General features: G+C 47.6%; 2 protein-coding genes across 3 annotated transcripts in view; one reads left to right on the top strand and one right to left on the bottom strand.

The window, feature by feature from the left end:
• Positions 1-6,238, bottom strand: part of ATP6V1B1 (ATPase H+ transporting V1 subunit B1) — an 81,296-nt gene extending 75,058 nt beyond the window's left edge. The window contains exon 1 of one of the 2 annotated variants that reach the window (XM_043990018.1): positions 5,944-6,238. In XM_043990018.1, coding sequence (XP_043845953.1) covers positions 5,944-6,238 — 295 coding nt within the window. The remainder of the gene's footprint in view (positions 1-5,943) is intronic. The other variant, XM_043990017.1, reaches the window with a different exon arrangement.
• A 2,130-nt stretch (positions 6,239-8,368) lies between these two features.
• LOC122739691 (zinc-alpha-2-glycoprotein-like) overlaps positions 8,369-18,369 on the top strand; it is a 67,851-nt gene continuing 57,850 nt past the window's right edge. Inside the window, exon 1 of the mRNA XM_043981338.1 lies at positions 8,369-8,449. The gene's annotated coding sequence lies outside the window, so the exon portion shown is untranslated. The remainder of the gene's footprint in view (positions 8,450-18,369) is intronic.

The following is an 18,369-nucleotide window of genomic DNA, read 5'->3' as shown; positions in this document are numbered from 1 at the left end:
CACGTTTCCTGTGCCTAAAAAGCACTCACTCCTCAGTTCTGCCTCTTAGAATCACTAGTTTCTTCAAAGTCTAACTTTGGCATCACTTCCTCTATGGCGGAGTTTTCCTTGTACTTCCCCTCCCCGGTTCCTGGTGCCTTCCGCTACAATTGATTATCTTGTGTTTGCTTTGTTTATGGTTTGCATTTATTTGTAGGATTATGTTGTCTTTCCCCTCTCCCCAAGAATGTAAACTTCTTGAGGAGAGGAAGTGTTTTCATCCCCCACCTCCTTCCCCCTTTGGGGTATTTGTAGTTCCAGCACTCTGCCTCAGAAATGGTAGGAGCTTTTGATGGCTTGGTTCCAGTTCTAGATTTATTATCCTGTGATCTGCCCATGGGTCGCCATCTGGTAGTTCTCCCATGGAGAGTTCCCCAACCTGAGGAAAACATAGCTATATTCTTAAAGAAAGGTGAGTCCTCTATGGGGGATTTTTAGATGAGGCATCTGAACAGAATGAGATGGCTTTCCACATAGTAGGCACTTAATTGTTTTTAGGCGAAGGAGTGCATGGATTACAATCCACCGTATCCTTTGGAGAGAGTACTCCATGGATGCACTCAGAGATCCTTTTAGGTATTTTGGCAGACATGTAGATGTCTGTTATTCAGTACAATTTCCCACACATCTCGGATTTAATCCATGTGGGTCATCCTTTCACCTCTCCAGGTGATCCTCGTGGGTAATCCACCTTGCTCGGTCTAATCTTGAGGTTAGCCGATAATAGACACACAGTCCATCACTGGGTCCCTGCTCAAATGAAAGCTTCCAGCACGGTAGAACACCTCTGAGCTTCCTGTTTGCTGGAACAGTCATCTCAAAGTACCCCTCTTCGCCTTGAGGCATTGGAGGTCGAAGTTAATGGATGTGAGGTATTGGTAAAATTTAAAGCACTATACAAATATCACCTCTTTTTCTTTTTCTTTCCCATAATATAAATAACAGGGCACATAAATATGTGTCTTTAAAGACACGATAGCAATATGGTATAGGGGAGAGGGAGCTGGCCTCAGAAGCTGATGCTGGCTGTGTGATCCTGGACAAGTCACTTAACTCACATAACTTTCCAGGATTTTAAGTTGTAGAGAAGGTATGATCCAGCACAGGTACAGTTACTGCAATGGAATATATTCTTGGATATCTTGATGGGTATATATGTTCATTTGTGCTATATAGGCATGTACATTTACTCATTATATGATTATAATAGCAAGCCAGCCACAGAGTTCAAATATGCCTTTGATAAATAATGGGCATGTGACCTTTGGCTAGTCAATTAAACAGGCAACTTTAAGAATATATATAATATATATAATTTTATAGTAAGAATATATTTATAATATATATATAATTTTATAGTAAGAACAAAAGCTACCATTTATATACCAACAACTAGCCAGATACTGTGTTAAGGACTTCACAAATATTATCTCATTTGATCCTTACAACAACCCTGGTAGGTAGGTTTTATTATTATCCTTATTTTTCAGGTGAGAAAACAGGTTGAGTAACTTGCTCAGAGTCACACAAGTGTTTGCAGCCAGACTTTTTAACTCAAGTCTTCTTGACTTGAGGAATAGCAAACTATCCATTGTGCCACCTGTGTTTCTGCATAATTAAAGATAATAAAGGGACCCCTGGCTACTCCAAGATAACAAACTGTAGATCGGATGCTGATCTGGAATTGATAAGAACTTTCTCACTAGGAGGTCCCTATACTAATGAAATCAAATCAAACAAAAATATCATATACACAGTGTTAACCTAGATGGAGCTCTGTTGCCCCCTCTCTCTGTCTGTCTCTCCCCCTCCCTCCCTCCCCGTTTATTTTGTCTTTAGATCTCTAGATGCACTGTGTTGTGTGCTTGTAAATATCATGCACAGACACACTAAAGCATGCTTCTCCATACATAGGAGTATTGTTTAGACATATGTCCTATCTGTCTTTCTATACATTCTCTAGGGTTAGTGGGGCCTCCACACAGATCATTGGAATTCTGATTGTCTGAGCTGGTGTCCATCTGCTGTACATTTCTGTGCAAAGACCTGAGCCCTTCCAAAAGACTGCTCCTCTCTTTCATCTTGTGGCCTTCTTCCCTCCGGATTTACCCACACTAACTGTATCTACAAAGGAACACATTCACTCACATGTGACCACCATGTCTGTGGGTGCCTGCGATGCTATGAAGGCCTGTGGATTTCCATGGTTGGAAGCCTGTGAAATGCAGTTGCTTAAGAAAGCAGCTTGGGTACCAAACACCTGAGTCCACCTTAGATCTGATGCATCAGCTTTCCATAATCTAACCAGATCCAACCCCACACTTTCTCTGGGGCTCAGTGCTGGTAATCTGCAGTCCTGGGCTGGAGGAATGAAACCTTTGCCAGGAACCTCAGCAGTTCCCTCTGGCTTCATGAACAACAACCCTTTGGAGTAAGATGGGCTGAACTCCAGGCTTTCTCCATTTAGATTTTGTTTGTGGGAGGACAGTAAGGGAGAGAGATCTTTAAGGATTACCCACTTCGGAAGCTGTCTTCTTATCTCTATCTCCCTGTCATTTCCTCTATTTATCTTATGGTCTATGGGCTACACCATATATCCCTCCTTCCCTTACATTCCCCATAGGAAAGGCCTTTTGCATCTATCCATCCACCTAGCTATTTAAACACTTTATTCACCCATCCACAAGTCCATATCTGTCTGTCTGTCTGTCTGTCTGTCTGTCTGTCTGTCTGTGTGTCTATCTATCTATCCATCCATCCTCTGGCTATGGAGCCATCCATCTCTATTTATCTACCTTTTTACCAATTTATCACTCTCTCAAGGCTATCTCTCTATCCACCCATCTCTCAATCCTTATCTACAATCTAATCTTCCTGGCTCTCAAATTAAAGGCGGCAGAGGCAGCAGCAAATTGCAGAGATTGTGGTTTCGTTAGGTGGCAGAGAATTGTTCATTGGGGCTTTTCCCGCATTTTTCGAAATCGGACATGTTGATACTAATTATGACTAAAAAAAACTTTAGGGAAATCACATGTAAATTATGTATTCCATTATTTTAAAATAAACATAAATGCAAACAAACTACCGGTAGGTGTATTTGGTCTAAGATAAAATACAAAGCAACTCTTTTCTATCTCTGAGTAAATCCAGGCATTGTATCTCAATTTCGGCTGGACACGCAGATTCTGAGGTACACATTCAAACGCATCTCATTTCTTCACCCACTCCCACCTTCCCTTCTCTGAATCTCCGGGTCTGTTTGTGCAAATACATACGTGGCCGAGGATTTCATTTAAGCATTCCATGTCCCGTTTGGGACAAACATCGTAGGGCAGGCTGGCATGGTATTCTTCCCCGGAGCTTCTTCACCCTACCCACGATTTGGCCCAACCCACTCCCAATTCCTCACCCGTCCCCTTAACCTTTCCTCCCCCTGGGACTCACAGTTTAGGCACAGATCGGTCTCAGTGTGTTAGGGTGAGGTGGGGGAAAGGAAATACAAGGAAGAAAATACGCAGACTGAAGGGCAGAAGAGGCCCGGGAGCCCTGCAGGGAAATCCACACATCCTAGAGCAGGAGCTAGGATGAAGAATAGAAACGTGGATGGAAGAAGAGAGGGAGAGGGAAGAGAAAGAGAGACAACATAAAAAAGAGAGGAGGAAATGAAAGAGAAGAGAAAAAGTAAAGAAGCAGCAGAGAAGAGAAAATAGAAAGGAAAAAAAAGGAAAGGAAGGAAATGGGCAGAAAGAGAGCGGAAAAGTGCAACAGGAAAGAGACAAAAAAGACAAAATAGACCTTTAAGTCTGGCACAAATGGCGCAGATCAGGGACAAGATCCGTGAGAGCCGACATTTCATTCGGCGACGGTTGGTTGGGAGGTGGTTTTTGTTTGTTTGTTTTTAGTGGAATAAAGGAGACTGGCGGATGGGACTTCATCAGGTATTAAAAGGGGTGACAAAAGGTCTTTTCACTTGTTTCTGCTCGGCTTTCAACTTTCCCCACCTTCTGTGCTTAAATGAACTGTAGTTTTTCCCGCGCCCCCCTCCCCCGCCCCAGCTGGGAGGGGCACCTGAGCAGCTTCTATTGCTGGGCTAGGAGGGGGTGGGCGGGTGAGATTCGCCTAAAGGTGTTAGGGGGAGGATTTGGGCCAATTCATGGACTTCTTCGCTTTGGACCCCGGATTGAGCGATAAGAAATGGGCAGGCAAAGAGAGAAAGGGGGGGGGGAGATGGGGAGTCAGAGACCGAGATAGTGAGGAAGGAGGGGAGAGGGAAGGAAAAGAAAGAGGGAACCTAGGAAACGAGTAATGAAGAGAAGGAAGGAGATCGAGAAAGAAAGAAAAAAGAGGGAAGGAAAGAGATGGAGAAGAGGCCGGGAAGAAGAATCAAAAGTGGGCGAAAGGAAGAGCGGCTGAAGGTGGGGGGGGGGGGCGAGGAGGGGACACTCGGAGAGGGAAGAATGAGGATTTTTTTGTTGTTGTTCTTGTTGTTTGAGTTGTTTTCTTTTTGCTCAGTTGGTATCTCTAGCTACAACCAAAAATGCCCTGACGGCCTGAGGACCGAGTGGGCCTCGGCTCTGCAAGCCCAGCCCGAGTCTGAACCCGAGCCCGGGTCCCAGCCACTGTAGACTGAAGATTGGGCAGGCCCGGGAGTGGAGGGAGGCGGTGGGGTGGGGAATGGGGTGGGGTGGGGGGCTAGGGCACATTTTTTTCCTTTTGCAATCTAAGCAGCTGCAGCCCCTTCCTCCCTCCCCATGGCCCGAAACCCCTCCAGTGATGCTTGCGTGACGCTCTTCCTCCGCGACAGCCCCGGCGGGGTGCGTGTGCGTGTGCGTGTGTGTGTGCGCCTGTGTGTGTTCCTCTCTATGTGTGCCTCTGTGTGTGTGTGTGTGTGTGTGTGTGTGTGTGTGTGAGAGAGAGAGAGAGAGAGAGAGAGAGAGAGAGAGAGAGAGAGAGAGAGAGAGAGAGAGAGAGAGAGAGAGAGATCCCTCTATCACAATAACCCCAGCAGTCTGGGAATCCCAGCTTCCTAAGCAGAGAGCTTAGGACAAGGGGAGGAGGGCTTTGACAGTGGGAGGAAAACAGTCAACCTCTCTGAACACTCTCAACCCCTGGCCCTCGGACTCGACTCTCCAGGGAGAAAAGAGAAGACAAGGGAGCCAGGCTAGGGATTGGGGGAGCCCTGGCCACTCCGCTCCTCATTAGCCTCCCCTCTCTATGGTCCTGGAGGGACCTCGGGATCGAGGCAGTGGGGCTTGGAGGGATTTGTGGGGCATATTAGAGAGCTTGGAGGCAGGGTCAGAAGAGCTGGGGTGATAGGGGATGAGGAGAGACTGGTCGTGTTTAGAGAGGCTTACGGAGTTAGCGGGGAGAGGTTTAGAGGGTTAGCGGGAAAACCCCTAAGGCCTGGGGTGATTCAGTTTGAAAAAGACCGTGTAGAGTTTGGGGAGGAATGGAGGGAGACAGAAGGATGGGGCAGGAGAAGTCTTAGCAGCTGGTGTGACCGACCAGAAGCGAGGGGAGGGCATGGGGAGTTGGAGTAGGGTTAGGCTGTTGAGAAGGTGGGAAGGGTGAGCTGGGCTGAGCAAAGAGAATGCCTCCGGGTCAGAGGGTTAGAAGGTTGGAGGGGCGGGGAGGTGGCTTTCTAGACTTGGGATGATGCGAGGAGAGGAAAGAAGGTGGAAGATCTGCGAAGAGTTAGAGCAGGTTAGGGGGTGGTATAATGTGGGGATATTATGGGGAGCAAATAACATGGAGATGGCAGAAAGGCTTAGCGTGGGGGGGGGGGCTTCAGAGGTCTGGGCTTATTAAGCAGTAGAAGGGCTTGAGAGTGGGCACCGCATGGGCTGAAGCGAGAACGTAGAGGGTTTGGGGACAGGGGAGCTGGGAGTGTGCGTCTGCCCTTACCTCGGACGAGGATCCGGCGGCAATAATCCGCTTCGTTGGCTCCTGCCTGGCGCTCGCTCTCAGTGCAGGTCGCCTTAGATCCGGCTGCAGGGCTGGTGGCCGAGGTTCCCGCTACGTCCTTGAGCCCGCGGCTGCCCCCACCCCCTCCTCCTCCTCCTCCTGCTGCCCCTCCACGGGCCCAGTCTCCGGCTCGCCCCGCGCTCCCCAGCTCCGCCCGGCTCCCCAGCTCCCGCATTCGCTCGGCTGCCGCCAACCCGATGGGGCCGCGTCCCTGCTCCGCTCCTCCATCGCCCATGCCGCCGGCAGCAGCCGCCGCGGCTGGTGCTAGCATCGAGCGAGAGAAGATCTCCGCCCCCTCCTCCTCCCCACCCCCGCCGGCACCTCCCCTCGGCTCCGCCTCTCCCTCCCTCTCTTTCCCCCACTAGCAGATCCAGCAGGGAGGGGCGCTGACGAGCCCAGAGACTAGGGTTTTCACTCCCAGAGCACCCGTCGTTCTGCTCCGGGACTGGATGGGAGGGGTCTGGCGGGCGCACGTGAGGCTGTGGGGGGAGGGGGTCCGGGGACCGAGGGACCGGAGAAGTCTGGGGGAAGGATGGTGGGGAAAGGAGGGGAAGATGGAGATCAGGCCGGGGTGGTGAGGACTGGGAAGGGAGATGGGAACACTAGAGATGGAAATAGGGCTGGAGATCAGGGACCCGAGCCGGGAAGGGGCCAGGAGTCGGAGAGAGTTATTTAATGTAAAAAAAGTAGGGGGATGGTAAGAGACCTCTCCACTCCCAAGCCGCGGCCTCTTCCAAGAAGGTGGAGTGCAGCAGCTGCAAGAGGAAAAGTAAACGCTTCGGGGGCTGGAGCACTTCTCCGTTACCCCAGAAAGTCAGTTTGAAGACAGCCGTCACTTCCCAAGTTCGCCACCCCAGTCCCCTAATTTTTTTGGTCTTCACTTTTCAATTGAGGGGCTCAAACAGCCCGGTTATGGGCCCGGAGCCCGCCAATGCCACCCCTGGGGCCTCAGCGAGGCGCTGGGTTTGGTTTGGTACAAGATCAATAGCTTGAATGTTTGCGGGGGCTGGAGATGAGGGAGGAGAGAGACACACACAGAGACAGAGACAAGGGGAGATACAAGGAACGGAGAGGAGAAGGGAGGGAAAGGAAGGAAGGGGAAGAAGTTGGGCCCATAAGAGAGAATTCAGGAGAAAGGGTGAATATCGAGAGGGGGAAAGATAGCGGGAGAGAGGAAAAAGAAGGGACAAAGAGAGAAAAGGGAAAAAAGAAATCTTATTAGCAATAAAAGGGGTCACTCCTCGCCCCCCCTTGGAGAAAGGGAAATGGGGGTGAAGAAAAGAAAAGGAGACATTCAGGAGCGGTGAGCCTCCAGCTGCCTGGTTTCCTTTACCTCTGCTCTCTTGCTCTGGGTTTATAAACACACACAAAGCGGTATCTATGCGGCTGGAAGGGGCACAAGGTGGCTGAAATCATGCGAATCAGGAGAATTTGGTTCGTGTAGACAGCAAATCTGGCGTACTTCATTCAGTACCACCACCCCTTAGACCTATGTCCCGCCCCCCCCCGCCCCCATTTATCAACCTCTTCTTAGGGGAGGGGGAGATAACTCTTAGCTACCTTTGCCTCTAGCGCAGAGAATCCCTAAGCTCCAGCCCCCCTCCCCCTTTTTTCTTTCCCTCTCTCTGGCCCCTATGCCAGGCCCCTACCCGGTCCCCGCCCCCGCTCAATTCCAAAGGGCGAATATAAGCGGTCGAGAAGGTTTGGATCCTCAAGGTCTAGATTTTAAGTTGCAGGTTCTTGGGGGCGGGGGAGTGCTATGAGCTCACAGACCTACACACACCGAGACCGAGGAGTCGGCGTGAGGGGGAGGGGGCCTGCAAACTCTCGTTACTTAATTGCGTGATTGACATCTGGCCACAGCCCGTCTGGCAGTGTGGGGGGCTGCGCAGGCTGGGGGCTGCCCGGCTGGAGGGCCTATTGAAGGAACCCGAGCAAATAGAGAAGAAAGGAAGAAAAGAGAGGGAAAAGATGCTTTCTCTCTTAGAGTGGGTGGGTGGGGGGCATCGGCCTCCGGACTTACTCCTTTCTAATCAGCTTGGGAGAAGGATATTTGGTAAGCACAGGGATTGGGTCTCCTGGCTCTGTGTATGTGTGTCTGTGTGTGCCTGTATGAGCTTCAGGACTAGTTGGGCTCGGGTGTTATTTTCTGTATGCCATGGGTGGGTGTGAATGTGGGGTTTATGCACTTAGATAATTGTGGGCATGTTAAGATTCGTTGGTGTACTGCATGGGCATGTCTCAGTGTCTTTCGTGTGTTTGTATGGATTTATATGTGTTTGATATGTGTATATTGTATTCTCTGTCTTCTCTCCTCCCCTCCACCCCACCCCCTTCCATGACAACACTGATGGATTTGGAAGTAGACTCCCTAGGACTCCTGGGACTCTCTTCCCCATCACTTCCTCTGGGACTGAAGGCCTTTGACTTTTGTAAACTAAAAGAGGTAAGTGACAATTTTTCTTAATCGATTCCTGCCCCCCCCCCAAGTTTTCAAGGAAAGGCCCTGGAATTTTCCTCCTCTCAGAACAAGATTGTTATAGCAACTTCAGGCCTCTTGGGGGTGGGGACAGGACAGGGCTTATTCTTTGGCCCTCAGCTGCTTAGAACTTTAGCCCTCAAACCCTTCAGTCTAATAATAATACTAATTATAATTATAATAGTAACAGTTTACAATGTACTTTTCATACAGCCTCTAGACCCTGAGTCTCCCAGGCCTGTAGATCTTCAGTCTCCTTTTCTTCTAAACTTTCAGGCCCTCAGCACTGCACCCCACCCCCCAATTTCCCAGTCTCTCAGCTCCCTGAACCCTCAGTCAACTAGTCTTCTAGTTGTTTAGTTGTTCGGTCCCAAACCCAGTCCCAATGACCTTCAATGCCCAGTCCCTTGGTCCTCCAGCCTTCTAAGCCTTCACTTCTCCACCAACTCCCTAAACTATCCATTCTTCTCTCCTTTCAATCTCTCAGCCTCCAGAACCTAGAGTTATTTGGTTTTCTAATTCCTTTGGATGTCAGTCCCCTACTCTGTCTTCTACAAAGGAAATAAGGCCCCTAGACCCTCCCCATAAACATGATCCCCTAGCCCCGAGTCCCTATACCTTCTCTATAGACACTCAGTTCTCTTGCCGTGGACTTATCAGCTTTAAAACGTGACTTGGTATGTCTTTCTTATGCTCCTGGCTTTGGGGGTAGGGAAATGGAATAGTTAATCAAAAGAAAAAGAGAGAGGAGGAGAAAATTGGTTTCATTTAGCCTTGACACCAGTGAGGGGCACCTTCACTTAGATCTTATTTTCTTGGTAGAAAGGCACCTATTTCCAAGCATCTCGAGGGAATTCTTCTGTATTGCTATTGTTAGTATCATGATTTTATTTAAACAAAAAGTTTGGAAACAATGGGACTCTCAGAGATTCTGAAAATAAAATTCCTGCCTCAGATCTGAATTGGAGAAGACTGAAGTTGTTGGAGGGTGCTGGCTAGTTCTAGGGTTAGGCAAAGAATCCCTTTTACCCTCCAGTTGTCGGGGAAGGTAGTGACAAGGAAAGTTGTGGCATACGATGGGGTGGGAAGGGTCTTTGGAGCTGGGATCCATGGAGCTTCAGATTTCAACCTGGGATTATGGAGCTCCTTTAGGGTTGGCTAGAGGGAAAGGAGATGAGGCAAAGAGGAAGAAAAGAACGAGGCAAAGTTGTAATAGCCAGAAATACTTTCCCAGGGTTTAAGGAAGGACAAGAGAGGAAAAAGACAAACTTTTTGGGGTCCTCCCCCCAACATCGGGTCTTGTGCTCTTTTTCTGGCTCTTATTAGTGGAATCAGGTCTGCTCTGGAGTGTGCAAGATGGAGTTTCTAAATGTATATATGGGGTCTAGGAGGGTGAGGCAAAAATGGGGGATGGGAGGGAAGCATGGAGAATGAACTCTTAACATCTCTGGCAATGGAAAAGAATGAACATTTGGGGGCTGCCCTTTCCCTGCCTCTACCACCCCATTCCCTCTGCCCCAACCTCTTTCAGCCTCCCTTCTGTTGTCATTAATTCCCCTCTCCACTTCGTCCCAAGCGGGAAAAGGCAGAGTCATACTCATGAAACTAGAGAGGGAAACAGAAATAAAAAGAGAGATTACTCCCCCCCTCCCAAAAGGTGAAGGAAGAGCAGAGACAGTCTGAGATAGAGACAGAGGTACAGAGAGAAATAGAACTAGAAAATTCTGTGCAATGTTCAATGATATCTGACGAGAAGTGGGAGAGCAGATGGAGCAGGCAGGTTTCAGGGCCCGAGTAAGATCAGCCCTTTATCTTCCAACGGACTTCAATTCTAGAAGAGAATTTGTCTAAGGGCAAATTTGGTAAAATGGCTTTACACAATAGAATTCTTCAGTAGACTGGCAGATGTATGGCTAGATAGATGTTCAAGTAATTAGAAATCATTATCTACTACCTAAGAATAGAGAATGAATGTCTTTCTAAGTTGTATCTTTAAAAATACTCCTTTTGTTTTTATGCCTTCATTTGCTAATACATCTGCCCTGCTATCCTTTCCAGGGAGGCATTACTTCTGGCAACAATCATTATCAACAACAAGAAAGGCAAACCCGAAGTTCTGTCCCATATTTGTGTTTATCTCTGTCTAGAGCATCTGTGTCTTTCAGTTTCCATCTCTGTCTTCGCTCTGGCCTTGACTCAGCATCTCACCCTGAATTTCTTTTACCTCCGCTCTTAATCAGTGGATATTTATTACGCGACTACTCTGTTGCAGGAGCTGTTAGGTAGCCTCTGGAGATGCAAAGACGGAAGAAATAACGCCTGCCCTCAGGGAGTTTATGTTTTCCTGGGGAGGAGGGGAGGCCAACATACACAAATATAAGAGTTAAGCGAAATCTCTCTCTCTAATACGGTGTCTTCTCCCTCTGATTTTTTTCTTTTTTCTTGCTCTCTGTGATTATCTCTCTCCCTGGATCTGTCCCTGACCAGATTCTCTTTACAAACAACAGAGCCGTTTTATGGCTGGTGTGTGTGTGTGTGTGTGTGTGTGTGTGTGTGTGTGTGTGTGTGTGTGTTGCTGGAGAGGCCCAGCTAACCAATTTCTTTTGGTTTGATCCTGTTTAGTTTTTTCCTTCTCGAATCTCCTTTACAGAGCCTGGCCCCAGAAGCTCCGGTGCGTTCAAGGCGGGTGGGCCTTGGATAAGTCCGAGTCCGACGAATTTGACTGAGAACATGGTGCTTCGGGAAGGGGCCAGCGGTAGGCAGGTGTGTATTTGTGGAAGGGGGAAAGCTGTGCTGCTGCTATGGTGGTGGTGGTGTGTGTGTGTCTTGGCGCGCGCGCATACTTGAGGGCAAACACACCCAAACAGACCTCGCCACAGACGGGAAAAGGATCTAGACCCCAAAGCCCGGAGACTTGTCCTTCGGGCCCAGGCACTCAACCCGACCGGTGACTTTCGGCCCGGCGCTAAAACTCCCTGGGCCTTTCCCCTCACCTACAAAATGACTATAACCATCCTGGCAGCGGTTCTTATGCCGAAATAGTCCCTCGTGAGGCCCTGGGGATACAAAGAGCAAATAAAAAAACCCGTCCTGCCCTCCAGGCGGCTTACATTCTGCTGGAGTCGGGGCGGAGCACCAGCTTGATCTCAGCTAAGTAAATCTATCTGGTCAGCCGGAGTGGATATGTGTGTATCGGCGTTGGCGCTCGTGCACGGACTCTGGCTTTACAGCCTCCATAGAAGAGGTTTTTTTTTTTCATTATTCGAAGGTTTGGGGATTTCTCTCATTTGGATTATAGAAGACCTCTTTTCCTCGTTCAGCTTCGCTTTGCCTGTGTAGACGCGGCTTTTCTCCTTGGATTCACATGAGCCTGAGTTCGGAGCTTGTCCCAAAGCAGAGGAAAATCTCTTCACTTTGGCCAGAGTCTCTGGATTCGAAATATTCGTTACGAATCTAGCTAGAACCCAGACCTCGCTCAGGGACCAGCTCTGGCTCCCTCCCGTCCTGGATCCCAGCCCGGCCGCCGGCATAGATATTTAGATCGGATCATAGGATTTAGAGCCTGAAGAGAGCTTAGAAATCGCCTCTTCCAATTCCTTCGCTTTATTTTGTTTGTCATTAGCGGTTTATTGATGCCTTTTGTGGATATTATAGTCATTTCCGGTTGCATCACCTCACCCAGGGAGTCTTCTCTACTAGCAAAGAAAAACAATTTAAGCAAAACCAATCGACGTAGCCGCTCTGCTGGACGGCGTGTGCAAGGTTCTGCATCCACGATCTCTCTCTTCTTCAACAAAATAGTCCCTTCGATTGTTAGCTGGGAAAACTGAGGCCCAGAGAGCGAAAGGACTAGTTCAAATTCCTCTCCCCTTCCACCCCCTCCCTGCCTCCCGCGGCGGTTGGGAAGCCGAGGGCTAGTGCAGGGCCGCATCCACAGCCAAAGCTCTTCCACGGGGCTCTCTGAAGCTGTGGTTTGACCGAGGCCCCACTCCCCGTTCCTACTCTCTCACAGGGCAGGGACCAATCTCAAATTTCCCGAATATTCCTCGGTGACAGTCGAGACATCCACCCTCTACAGGGATTTCCCTCAACCCTCCATTACTCAGCTTCTCTTCCGATCCTGGGTTCTGGAGGGTGGGGAAGGGAGGGAGGTGGGCGGGAGGAGGAATCCTCAGCTCTTGCTGTTTGCTGGGGATCTCTGAGAGGGATTCTCTTGGTGGCCTTTTCCCCATTCCCTGAGGGCTTCTCCTCCTTAGTGCCCAGGGTTTGCGGGACTATCCTGGGTCTTCTCCATTCTTAGTCTCAGTTTGTTAGCTCCAAGTTTGGCCCTTTATGCCCACGACCCTCTGCAGTCTTCCTTTCCCACTCTATTGTCATTCTGGATGTGTGCCACCTTTCCGAGATAGTCACCTTCATTTCCACTCTTCTCCCCCGGCTTCCAGGGGTCCACACTCCAGAAGTACTTAGGCCAAGAGAGTCATTTCCTTTCACTTGTGCTCTGAGGGGGTTAGCCTTAGATTATTCATTAAACCTTCAAAGCTACCTCCACTCCCACCCCGTAGGACCTGGGACAGCGTGTAGTGCATGAGAGTCTCTGTACTGTGTGTGTGAATCAGACTTAGGCAGGTACATCACTGTGTCACTGTGACCTGGACTGTCTCTCAGAGGAACACATCTTTCTATTCTGATAACTGATGATTTTGAAACAGCTCTAAGGACTTGGCTGGTTCTCATATTTATATGTGGTAGACCCCCTTGTGTGTGTGTGTGTGTGTGTGTGTGTGTGTGTGTGTGTGTGTGTGTGTAAACTAGCCATGCCTGTGGTTGTATAGGATTGGCCTTGTGCATATGGTGTATGTGGGACTATATGCTGGTTCCTCTCAGTGTAGGTGAATATTTGGGTTGTGTGGGTAGTGGTGGCCTTGAGATTGAGCCTTTTCTTATCTGGAGTCTCCTCTTGGATGTATTTGCATATGTGATGCCTCTCTCTCTCTCTCTCTCTGTATATGTATGTATGTATGTATGTGGGTCTTATATCGGATGATATGAGTGGTCAGCTATTTTTTTCCTTTAGTTAGGCCTCCACTCAAGTCCTCCTATGATGCCACACCAAAGCTTGGAGGTGATCATAGGCTCTCTGATAGCCTGTCTGGGTGTTAGGGAGTTTTGGCTTGTTTTGTTGGCTCTCTCCTGGACTGTGAAGGGAAAATAGAAGCACTTATTAAATTTGGATCAAGAGGACCTGGGTTGAAACCATAGCTGTCCTACTTGCTTCCAGTGTGGCCTTGGGTAAGTGATTTCCTTTCTGTAAACCTCAGTTTCCTTTTCTGTAAAATGAAGGCATTGGGCATTTTTTTGCACCTTCTAATCTAGGATCATATGCTGGAAAGGATTCAAAAATGAGAGGAATAAAGGAAACAATCATTTACCATATGTCATGTGCTTTGCACGTATTATCTCATTTGATCTTCACAATAAATGTGGGAGGTAGGTGCTATTTTTTCCTCATTTTATAGTTGAGTAAACTGAGACAAACAGAGGTGAAGTGATTTGGTTAGAATCATGGCTAATAAATGGCTGAGATATGATTTAAACTCAGATCTTCAGACCTGGGGACCAGTGCCCTATCCTCCACCAGCTGCCACTGCCACTGCCACCAGGTACCCCAAGAGAAGGCCCCCATTCGCTATTCTGAAAGGTTCATTATAAAGTTGACAGAGGATGAGGGAGAATGAATTTTTCCAGCCACAGACACTGATGAACTTTTCCTAAGTCATAGAAGCACTGTAATATGTATCAGTGTATGAAACTATTACACCAGGAAACTATTAAAACCAGGGATACTCAAAGTGTTGAAAAAGCATGTGCCTGTAGGTGTAGCAAGCAATCCTGTCACCCTATGTGTGTGTGTTTGTGTGTGTGTGTGTGTGTGTGTACACATGATTGTGCCATATGTTCAGTGCCTGGCTGCTTGTGTTGGTGCCTGAATAGCTATATCTACCTGCTTTGTGCAATAGTTTTCTCTTAGGGACAGCTCAGTGGCTCAGGGGGAGAGCACTAGGCCTGGAGTCAAGAAGATCTGAGTTCAAATCTGGTCTCAGATACTAGCTCTGTGATCCTAGTCAAGTAGCTTAATTCTGTCTGGCTCAGTTTTCTCAACTGAAAGATAAGGATAATAAAAGCATTTACCTCCCAGGGCAGTTGTGAAGATCAAATGAGAGAATATTTGTTGAATGCTTAGCCAGTGCTGGCAAATAGGAGGCACTTAATAAAGGCTTATTCCCCTTCTCTCTGCTATGGATGGTTATTGTTGGTCCATTTCAGTCATGTCTGACTCCTCATGACCCAACTGGGGTTTTCCTGGCAAAGATCCTGGAGTGGTTTGCCATTTCCAGCTCATTTTACAAATGAGGAAACTGGGGGCAAACAGTGTTAAGTGACTTGCCCAGGGTCATACAGCTAGTGAGGATCTGAGGCCTAGATTTGAACTCAGGAAGATGAATCTTCTTGACTCCAGGTATGGTGTTCTATACTCCATGGTGCCACCTAGCTTCCCTGCCTCTTTGGATGCCCATTCCCTTCATCTTAGTATGGCATCTTCTGTAGTCCTCTTCCCATGGCAGGTACTCTTTCCTCTACAGAGTCCAGCTTGCCAGTGACTTTCCTAAAAGGCTAGTTCAGCATAGCTTTCACCTGCCTAGCTCTGGGTACCACATCTCCATCAGTTCGGCCCAAGACAGGATTCTCTCTCCCAAGTTCTCAGATGCCCCGCCTCAGCCTGAGGGTGATTCTGGTTTTGTTAAGACTTGACCAACGTCTTCCAGCTGGCATAGCTGACCAATATGATCCCCCCAGGTAACAGACCAAAAGTGGATAAACTGCTTTATGGGACTCAGGAAGAAAGTGAGTTCAGTCCCCTGCCCTGATGCTTTTAGATCTGTTTGACCCTGTACTGATCATCTCTGTGGTGCAGCTGCTTCATCTTTAAAATGGGAGGCAGAGTATGAGGAGATGTTGGACTTGGTGACTTTGAATGTCCTTTCCTTCTCTGAATCTATGATCCTAGGCAGAACCTTTACTTTCTTTCTTTCTTTCTTTCTTTCTTTCTTTCTTTCTTTCTTTCTTTCTTTCTTCTTCTTTCTTCTTTCTTTCTTTCTTTCTTTCTTTCTTTCTTTCTTTCTTTCGTAAGGCAGTTGTGGTCAAGTGACTTACCAGGGTCACACAGCTAGTAAGTGTTAAATGTCTGAGGCTGGATTTGAACTCAGGTCCTCCTGAATCCAGGGCCAGTGCTTTATCCACTGCGCCACCTAGCTGCCCCTAGAGCCTTTTCAACAGGAGGGACACAGGCACCTGATGCATTCAGCTATTACAACATTCAAGGGCCATTTCCTAAGTGGCAAAGGGGCTTGTATCTTCTTTGATGGACAGAAATGAAATTAGAATCGTCAAAGGGGGCAGCTAGATGGCACAGTGGATAGAGCACCAGCCCTGGATTCAGGAGTACCTGAGTTCAAATCCAGCCTCAGACATTTAACACTTACTAGCTGTGTGACCCTGGGCAAGTCACTTAACCCCAATTGCCTCACCAAAAAAAAAAAGAAAAAAAAGAATCGTCAAAGTATTAAACTAAATATGGTACGATGGCTGTTTTTGGTGGGGCTGGAGGGGAGGCTGCCATGTCTCTATAGCCTCTTTCTATCTCTCTACTCTAAATCTCTGCTTTTTCTCTCCAGCCTGGCCCTCCATTCCCCACTCCACATCACCTTTCAGTCTGTCCCCATACTCTTTGTTCTTAAGTCTTTGTGCTGGCTTAGATTGAATTCTCTCTCATCCCTTACTTGCTGCCCCATCCTTCCCTCCCACCTCTACTCCATCTCCACTCCACCATTTCTCCCCTCCCTAAGGGGCTTAAGTCTCTGATTCCTTTCCTCAAGATGATTCCACAGCACAGTGAGAGCTTCTTGGAGGGGAGTGGGGCCCTCACTTTGTGATCCTTGCCTAGAGATATACGGGGGATTGGCCAGAGTAGGGATTGGTCTTGTGGAGAGATGCACAGACTCGGGGAAACACACGGATGTGTAGGCTTGCCCACCATCAAGTGTTGGGAACAGTGGAAAGTCAGTGAAGATTGTCTTCTGAGATTCTGCTTCCCTTGTCTTACCCCGCCTCCTCCCACAATTAATGGTATCCTGAGCTCTTATTCCAGATAATATTGGAAAAGGCCCTGGATTTAGGTACAAGGACAGAGGGCCTGGATCCAAGTCCTGTAAGCCTCTATTACATAGGTGGAGGCCAGGCAGTTAGAGGACTGGGGCTGGCATCAGGAAAAATTGAGTTCAAATGTGACCTCAAACATTAGCTATATAGCCCTGAGTAAGTCATTCGACTTCTTTTTGCCTCAGTTTCCTCAACTGTATAATAGGGGTAACAATAATGATGATGATAATAGCTAACATTTATATGATGCTTGCCATGTTGAGGAAACTGAGGTAAACATCGTGTAAGTGATTTGCCCAGGGTCACACAGCTGGTAAGTGTCTGAGGTCAGATTTGAACTCATATCTTCCTGATTCTAGGCCTGAAGCTCTATCCACTCTGCAACCTAGACACCTCCCACGGTTATTGTGAAGATCAAATTAGATAACTATATATAAAAAAGCACTTAGCATAGTGCTTGGCACGTAGTAAGTACCATATAAATGCTTATTCCTCTCTTTGACTTTGATTAAGATAGTCTCTCTGGGTCTCAGTTTCTCCAATAAATTTTGCTTATTTTGTTTTTTATTAGTTCATCTATATATGTTACTTACTGGTTCTGGAGAATGAAAGCTCCTTGATGGAAGGAAATATTTCTTTGTCTTCTCAGTATCTAGCTCAATGCCTGGCACAGTAGTAGCTTGATTGCTTGTTAAATTGATTTGAGACTCTAAAGGAAGTAAGTTGAGCCAGATGACCTCTAAAATTCTTTCTACCTCTTGAATGTTTTTTCCTATGAAAGTGTGTAACAAAAATTACTCATGTGAAGGAGTCTCCCCCACTCTAGGGTTTGCCATTTTGATAGAAAGAGAACGATGTTTAACCCAAAGGAGCAAAAGGCTAACGTTGGAATTTTAGGCAGAGTGATTGACCAGAAGATCATTTTAAGTAGGGGTATCCTCACATCTTGTCATTTATTTTTCCACACAACCCCTTGAAAACTTCCCCATATCTCCACTCCAACACACACCATCCTAGTTCAGGTTCTTATCACCTCTTGCCTGGACTATTAAAACAGCCTCTTGCTTACCCTCTCTGCCTCAAGTCTTTCCTCACTCCAGTTCATCTTTCAAACAGCTGCCAAAATGATTTTGCTAAAGCACAGGTCTGATCATGACACCTGACCCTTACTAATTGTAGGACCTAGGACAAGTCACTTCATTTCTCATTGTTCTAGACAATTTGAAGGCTATAAGTTGCAAAGAAAGTCCTGATCTGCCCCAGTAAAGGGAGTTTCCTCATAAAGTGTTTCCTATACCAATGAAATCACAGATTCAGTTCCTATTCCTTATTATAAATTGTCTTTCCCTTTAGAATGTAAACTCCCTGGGGCAGCTAGGTGGTGCAGTGAATAGAGCACCGGCCCTGGAGTCAGGAGGACCTGAGTTCAAATCCAGCCTCAGACACTTAACACTTACTAGCTGTGTGACCCTGGGCAAGTCACTTAACTCCAATTGCCTCACTAAAAAAAAAAAAAAAAGAATGTAAACTCCCTGAGGGAAGGACGGTTGCATTTTGGTCTTTGCAACTGTATCGCTTAGTACAGTTTGGGCAAACAGTTGGCACTTAATAAATACTTGATGGATCCATGCCATTCCATAATCTGGACTCTACCACTCCCCCAATCCTTA

This window comes from Dromiciops gliroides, chromosome 2 (assembly GCF_019393635.1).
Source record: "Dromiciops gliroides isolate mDroGli1 chromosome 2, mDroGli1.pri, whole genome shotgun sequence".
Taxonomy (NCBI): domain Eukaryota; kingdom Metazoa; phylum Chordata; class Mammalia; order Microbiotheria; family Microbiotheriidae; genus Dromiciops; species Dromiciops gliroides.
The sequence above is the reverse complement of the archived record's forward strand: the minus strand, read 5'-3'. Positions and strand labels throughout refer to the sequence as shown.